Source organism: Panthera leo, chromosome D2, assembly GCF_018350215.1.
Source record: "Panthera leo isolate Ple1 chromosome D2, P.leo_Ple1_pat1.1, whole genome shotgun sequence".
NCBI classification, from domain to species: Eukaryota; Metazoa; Chordata; class Mammalia; order Carnivora; family Felidae; genus Panthera; species Panthera leo.
The window spans coordinates 32,403,044-32,410,513 of NC_056689.1; the positions used below are offsets into that span (position 1 = coordinate 32,403,044).

General features: G+C 54.4%; 2 protein-coding genes across 3 annotated transcripts in view; one reads left to right on the top strand and one right to left on the bottom strand.

Moving 5' to 3' along the window:
- The window catches only part of ASCC1 (activating signal cointegrator 1 complex subunit 1), a 146,618-nt gene extending 144,361 nt beyond the window's left edge, over window positions 1–2,257 (bottom strand). The window contains exon 1 of the mRNA XM_042909310.1: window positions 2,068–2,257. The gene's annotated coding sequence lies outside the window, so the exon portion shown is untranslated. The remainder of the gene's footprint in view (window positions 1–2,067) is intronic.
- Window positions 2,258–2,514: 257 nt separating this feature from the next.
- DDIT4 (DNA damage inducible transcript 4) lies at window positions 2,515–4,722 on the top strand. 2 transcript variants are annotated; one of them, XM_042908055.1, is made up of 3 exons: window positions 2,515–2,646; window positions 2,771–3,032; window positions 3,339–4,722. In XM_042908055.1, the coding sequence occupies exons 2-3, from the start codon at window positions 2,831–2,833 to the stop codon at window positions 3,830–3,832; spliced, it is 696 nt and encodes a 231-aa protein (XP_042763989.1). In that variant the 5' UTR covers window positions 2,515–2,646; window positions 2,771–2,830; the 3' UTR covers window positions 3,833–4,722. The 2 variants fall into 2 exon arrangements, with proteins under 2 accessions (XP_042763989.1, XP_042763990.1); XM_042908056.1 differs by having other exon boundaries at window positions 2,795–3,032.
- Window positions 4,723–7,470: the final 2,748 nt, after the last annotated feature.

Below are 7,470 nucleotides of genomic sequence, written 5' to 3' on the forward strand. Positions count from 1 at the left end.
CTAGGAGAGACGTCCAGGGCTAAGACTGCTGGTCCTTTTTTCCATATTTTTAGAAAACACAATGAGGCAACAACATTAGTGGATTTCTTTTGAAAAGAAACAAAATTACTCAGTGCCCATTAACACAGGCCTTCCCATTTGGGAAAAACTTGGCAATAACAGAATGAGACAGTGAATGATAAAATGTGCTTAGTACACTGCTTCATGACCATGTTTCGCTGCCACACAAATAACACACACATACACACACTGCACAGCTCACACTTACGCTGCGTATACTCCACATATAAACCACATTCACAATTCATATATACCACACACACAGTTCACATACACCACACCATAACCAACACCCACTAAGATCTACACATACAGCGCACTCACACCACAGATATTCCACACACATACACACAAAATACATACAAAGCACAAACCCTACACTGCAGACACACTGCACATATTCAACACACACACAAACACTCAAATGCACCACACAAATACCATATTGAATATGAATGGTTACTGGTGAACTGAGCTCTCCACACGGTCTCTGGATTCTTTTGCTTCTGAATATCCACTTTTTTAAAAACCTCTATTTTTCTTAGTGTTCCACATTTTTTTTCTGAAATATTTCTTTTTCCTGCCACAGAGAGAGGGAGAGATGAAAAAGAAAAACATCCCCAAACTATCTCCTTCTGTCTCAGGTGTCCCCAACCCAGTCTGTCTGGTGGGAAGAGGGAATTGTACTCTGATGGATTCATTCCCTAACCTTCTGTCCTGGCGACAAGGCCACATCCATACGGGTCACCCCACCTCAGTAAACTGTGATTTCAAGAGAATGTCACCTACCACCACCAGCCCTCCAAGCAATTCCCCTAACCCCCCTGACCCTGGTGTCTTTAAGGCTCCCAGTAAGTGACTGGAACTCGGAGGACAGGAAGAAAGGGCCAGTGTTCAGGCCTTAATCGCCCCAGCGGCCAAAAGACTATTCTGTTGTGCGGCAATCTTAACGCTATCTCCTAATCTGACTCCCCCTAATTTATTTTTTATCCATAAATTTGTCTCCATAATTGGTTCCTCCATCTGGAAAATGGGGGAGGGGGGGGCGGTGCAGGGCCTCAATTCCGGTCCTTTCTGGTTCGAGTCACGGTTTGCCCGAAAGGCCCACGGGTCAGCCTTTTTTTTTTTTTTTTTTTAATTAGGTGGGGGTGGGGATGGCAGGGGCCCGACCTCCAGCAAGTGTCATCTGTCACGCGCAAGCCCGCCCCCGAGGCGAGGCCTGCCAGTCGGATCTGGTTAGGCTCCCGGAGTGGGAGCGTCTGCTGTAAATTTGGTTCCCTCTTCTATCAGGATCCCGGTGTCCCAGATTGATAAGGCTTTAAAGACGTAAAGTCCGAACCTCCTCCCACCCTCAGCAATCATTATTCGTCCCCGAGCACTGCCATCAAGCCAGATATCCTGTGGCCCCGCCTGAATGACGAAACAGGGGATGGCCATTGCACTCCCGGACTTTTCCGGAGATCGTCCTTGGTCCTGATGCAACTCTCCGCTTCTTTTACACAAAGCGCCTTGGAAGGAGGGGCGCTAGGACCCGGCAGACGCCCGAGGACTCTCGGGTACAGAGGGCGGGGGAGACACCACCGAACCGCTGTCGGTTTGTAGGGCCCGCGGAGGGCCCTTGTGTTCATCGAATTTGAGTCCCCGTTCTCAGACCCAAGACCAGGCGCTAGGAACCCGAGCCCAACAAACCTCTTCTAGCCACCCTCGCCAAACTCTCTCCTTGGAAGCAGTTGGGGGTGGGAGCGGACACGATCTAGCGGACGAGGATCATATGTGGGGGGGGGGGGCATGGACCTCCCCCATTAACCCACCCCCTGGGGCTGTAGAGTTAACAAACTGGTGGCGCTGCAAGAGAGCTCGGCGCTGGGACCAGCCCTGCCTGGACCCCATCCCCATATTCCGACCCTATGCAAGGCCGGGTTAGCGTGGGGTATGTGCGCGAGGTCCGGCCGGGTTAACGTCTGCTCCCCGCGCCGCCGTCCCACAGGCATCCACCCGAGCGCTTACTTGTGCCTGTAGTCTCAGGTTCCCAGACGCTGGGGGCAACCGTTTTCCCGGCCCGCCGCCCCCTCAAGTTCCCCTGCCTTTCCCCCCGCGCGGTCACGGCTACCCCCTCCCCCAGCAACAGGACCCTATAATAAACAAGTCGTTCCTTGATCCTCCCTTGCCGCGAGCGCCCTCGGGGACCTTGGCAGCTGCAGCCGCCGCGGATCCCTTCCAGAAAGGGGGCGTGGCCGCGGCGCGGGGTTCGGCTGGGAGCGTTCTGGGGCTCAGCGGGGGCGGGGCCAGACCTCTGTCACCGGGCAGGAGAGAACGTTGCGAACGTGCGCCCGGAGCCCATTGGCCGAGGGGGGCCACACTCCCGGATCTGGATTGGGCTGAGGCGCTGAGGAGGCGTGGCCTCTCCGCTCTAGTCCTTATAGGCCTCTCGGTGCTGGTGCTAGGGACCGCGGCAGGCCAAGGGGGAGGTGCGGGTGGGTAGAAGGGACAGGTCTGGGCAGTGCGCGGGGGTTGATACCAGTTCGCGCACCCATTCAAGCGGCAGTACGCACTTGTCCTAGCAGTTCTCGCCGACCGAGCTAGCTGGTAAGTGTCCTTTCAGTATGTACTGATTCCTGCGTGGGGAGGCCTCAATCCTGAGGGTCCGAGCGCTCTCAGTCTGGTCCAGCCCCCAGACTGACGCCGGGTCCGTGCGCCTCCTGTCTTACAGCGTTTTCTGCGTTCCTGCATCCAGAGCTCAACTGCAAACGTCCTGGCGTCCGTCCTCATCATGCCTAGCCTTTGGGATCGCTTCTCATCGTCCTCCTCCTCTTCATCGTCGTCCTTGTCCCGAACTCACACCCCAGATCAGCCGCCGCGCTCAGCCTGGGGGTCGGCGGCCCGAGAAGAGGGTCTTGGTCGCTGCGCGAGCCTGGAGAGCTCGGACTGCGAGTCCCTGGACAGCAGCAACAGTGGCTTTGGGCCGGAGGAAGGTAAGCCGTGGGCGGAGACTGGACGCGACTCACGGGGCCCGGGAGGTGAAAAAGCACCGCTCTGGAAGGGGTCAACGCCGCCTTGTCTTCCTATCCCATCAGAACCCTGATTGCGGAGGGGTGGCGGGATGGAGGACGGAGATTGGAGTATAGGGTACAAGTGTGGGGCAGAAACTGAGGCACAGAGTGGGAAGGAGTGTTGGTTTCTTAACGCAAGAGCACCCCCCTCCTCCCTCCCCGCCCCCCCCCCCCCCCCGCCTTTGGAGCTGTTCTTATATCCCTCTCTTGTGTGCTCTCCCTTACCAGACTCGGCATACCTGGATGGGGTGTCCCTGCCCGACTTCGAGCTGCTCAGCGACCCTGAGGATGAGCACTTGTGTGCCAACCTGATGCAGCTGCTGCAGGAGAGCCTGTCCCAGGCGCGGCTGGGCTCACGGCGCCCAGCGCGCCTGCTGATGCCCAGCCAGCTGGTGAGCCAGGTGGGCAAGGAACTACTGCGCCTGGCCTACAGCGAGCCGTGTGGCCTGCGGGGGGCGCTGCTGGACGTCTGCGTAGAGCAAGGCAAGAGCTGCCACAGCGTCGGCCAGCTGGCCCTCGACCCCAGCCTGGTGCCCACTTTCCAGCTGACCCTCGTGCTGCGCCTGGACTCACGCCTCTGGCCTAAGATCCAGGGGCTGTTCAGCTCTGCCAACTCTCCCTTCGTCCCCGGTTTCAGCCAGTCCCTGACGCTGAGCACGGGCTTCCGAGTCATCAAGAAAAAGCTGTATAGCTCCGAGCAGCTGCTCATTGAGGAGTGTTGAACTTGAGCCTCGGGGAGTGGGGGGGGGGCTACCCTGCCCCCACGCCAGAGACCACTCAACTTTTGATTTTGAGGTGGAGGTTGGCAGGCAGGAGCTGAGGGATTGACGCCTGTCGTTAGCAAACTGACAACAGCCACCTGAGGGGAGGAAGGTGGAGGTGGGGGGAACATTGTGTTTCCTAGGAAGCTCACTGAGGTGTGCAGGTAGCTCCCGGTTGGGGGCCTATGCCCCTCAGTACTGTAGCATGAAACAAAGGCTTAGGGGCCAACTGGGCTTCTGGCTGGATGTGTATGTAGCATGTACCTTATTATTTTTATCGTTACTGACAGTTAAGACAACAGTGGTGTGACAGCCAGGTGAGCAGCTGGGCTGCACTGGCCTTTGCAAGGGGTTGTGTGCTCCTGGTAGCAGCCCTGGTGGGAGGGGGGAGGTCAAGGCGGTTTTGTGTATCTCATGGTCTGAAGGGGCCAAATGTGTTCTTTGTTTTTGTACCTTTGGTTTTTGTTTTTGTTTTTGTTTTGATCAGAGCTTCACTACTGACCTGTTCTAGGCAGCTATCTTACAGACGCATGAATGTAAGAGTAGGAAGGGGTGGGTGTTGGGATCACTTGGGGATCTTTGACACTTGAAGAAAAAATACACCTGGGAGCTGCATTTGCCCCTCCCTCCCCTCCCCCAATGTGTACTGGGGAGTTGAGCTGTGAGGGGATGGGGCTGATTGGGGTGGGGTGGGGGCTGGAACCCCTCCCCCAGAAGAGTGCCATCTGGGTCTTCCATCTAGAACTGTTTACATGAAGATACTCGCTGTTCATGAATACACTTGATGTTCAAGTATTAAGACCTATGCAATATTTTTTACTTTTCTAATAAAAAAAAGGTTTGTTAAAACAGTTGAGTCTCGTCAGTGCTGTGAAATAAAAGAGGGGGATGGTTGCCGGTAAAAGGCAAGTTTCTTCAGACTCGGGTCCACCCGTGTGTTGCTCTGTCCTTTTCCGGGGCTGCCTGCCAGCCTGGTAATGGAGGTATGTGGATTGTGTGCCATCTGTGCCAAGAACCCTGGCTCCCATGGCTGGCTGATGCTACCAGGGAAAAGTGCTGGAAAGCCCTGGAAGGTGAGGCGTTGAGTCAGACCTCCCACCGAGCTCAGTAGGGAGAGCTCACCTGGTTGCTCTGGGTTAGAAGGCCCGGGTACAGGGTATAGAAGCCCAAGGCACTTACAGAAACTCGAAGGACTTCCAGAGACTTCTTTTTCCTCCTATGAAAAAGTCACAGTTCCATTTGTTATGCAGTCACGAAAATCACAAAATTGATCTCTGAATGTAAGAGGCTAGGGAGCAGGAGCACCAAGAAACGGAGTTAGTTCTAGCCTCTTACTAGACCAAGAACCTAGGGCACCTAGGAGTATGGCTTGCTCCTGGGAGGAGGTGTGGCCCTGGCAGGTGCAGAATGGACAAGGCACACAGACACACATGCACATGGAAGCAGAAAAGGAGGGGTGGTGAGGCCTTCTGAGCAAGGGGACTGCAGGCCTATCTAAGGGAATTCCTTGGGTGACTGGGACTCATTGCCCTCTCTGGGCCCCAATTTCCTTATCAGTGAAATAGGGATTGGGCCAGATGAAGGCCAAGGCCCTTCCCACTTCTCCCTCCCCTTGACCGTCGTGGGGGGGGGGGTGGGGGGGGAGTGGGGGAGGGGGTGTGGGCAAACCTCCCACACCGGCCTTTGGAAAGCTGTTATCTCCCTTGTTTCTCTTCCTGGTCCCAGGCAGGCCTTGTTTGCCCGATGTTAAAACAGTAGTTTTCCCACTTGAGTGTGTGGGGCCCAGGTTAAAACCCAGATCCCCGGGCTCTGGTGAAGATTCTGGCTGAGTGCACCTGGGGCAGGGCCCCAGGAACCTGCATTCTCGTCAGTGATTCTGACAAAGAGTCTCAAACTCTGGGATAGTTGAGAAGACTCACATCTCTTTGGTAGAGCTGGGTGACTTGTTCCCCAAATTGAATGAACTTGGGTTAGAACTGGATCTGAAAACGCTGGTAACAAATAAGTTGCCCAGAGCAGTTTTAGGAGAACCCTCACCCTCAGTTTCTTAGCTCATCCTCCTGATAGCCACCCTGTGAAAGCTGGGTGGGATGGGGGTTAGTAATGTTTCACAGACTCGTAAACACAGGCCGTAGCCCTTGAATGACTGTCCTCTGACCGTGGCTGACCTCGTTCACTCTCGGCCCCTCAGGGTGGGAGCTGGGAGTGTACGGTGCTCAGCCTTTGGATGGTGTCTGGGCTCACTTTCCGGGGAATTAAGAGCAGCGCCAATGCTCACAGCTGTGTATCCCTTGCCACAAAGGAAGAACAAAGAAAACAACCATGCCCAGCTCCAAGACAGAGTCTTATTGGTACTTAGAGGCAAGAACTCGATGGCACAATAAACATTAACCCCTCTCCAAGACCAGGAGGCAGCGAGCGCACTTTTCTTCGTTTCTCTTTCTTTTTTAAATGTTTATTTATTTTTTGAGAAAGATACAGGGTGCAAGCGGGGGAGGGGCAGAGAGAGAGGGAGACTCAGAATGTGAAGCAGGCTCCAGGCTCTGAGCTGTCAGCACAGAGCCCAACATGGGGCTCGAACCCACAGACTGTGAGATCATGACCTGAGCCGAAGTCGGATGCTTAACAGACTGAGCCACCCAGGGGCCCCTCTTCTTAGTTGGTCAGACTGAGGCCTGGACTCCCAAGAAAGTACAGCTGAGTCGCCATCTCCCTGAAGCCAGACTGGCTTTCCTCATCATAGGGCTTGCAAATGCCCCCCAGCTGGACAGAAGGGCCCCCAGATGGGAGCTGGCAGGCTTTCTCAGACCCAACAGGGAGCTTTGTCCCAGGTATTGGGTGGGCTCTTGAAGAGAAGCTGGGAAAGATTCCTTTGTTGCTAAGACCGAAAGCTAATAAAGCTTATAGACTTACAAATAACATCCAACTTTGGAAAATGCTTCCAGGCTTATAAAATTTGTTCTGATTACCTTTCTTATTTCTATTTCCTAGCTCATCAGGGTATTACTCTAGAACCTACAATAGCTTCCTATTGTCAGATTCCACGGTCTGCCTTTCAAGACCTTCAATATTGGGCCCTACTTGCCCTATACAGGCTGATGGCCCACCACACTCCCTACCACTCCCTGTCTTTAGGTACAGGTCAGTATGGCCTGCTCCCTTCTCTGGCCTGATTTTGCTCATTCCAGTGCCCTTCACCAGGGATGTCATCCCTCTGTCCTGCCTGCAAACCCTCCCCCTTCCTTTAAGACCCAGAGGGAGTTTCAGCCCTTTTATGACTCTCCTCTGCCTCCTCCTGCCTCCTCCTTCACAATCAGTGTTGAAAACTTTGCAGTTTCCTGATCTCATTTTATGCACTTGCTTCATATCTCCCGGTTCTTTAGGGGTACCCCCAGGTTCCCCTCAGGCCCTGGCTGGCTGACTGCTTGCTCATTCCCCTCTCCCTTGGCTCAAACAACACAAGATTCTCTCACCAGCCTCAGACCCTCAGGCTAAGAAGAGAGGAGGGCAGGGTAAAAATACTTTATTGTTTTATTATGCCTGCCACCCAGTTTAGAGGAATATTAAAGGCTAAGGTCCTGGAAGGGAAGTAGTGTCCC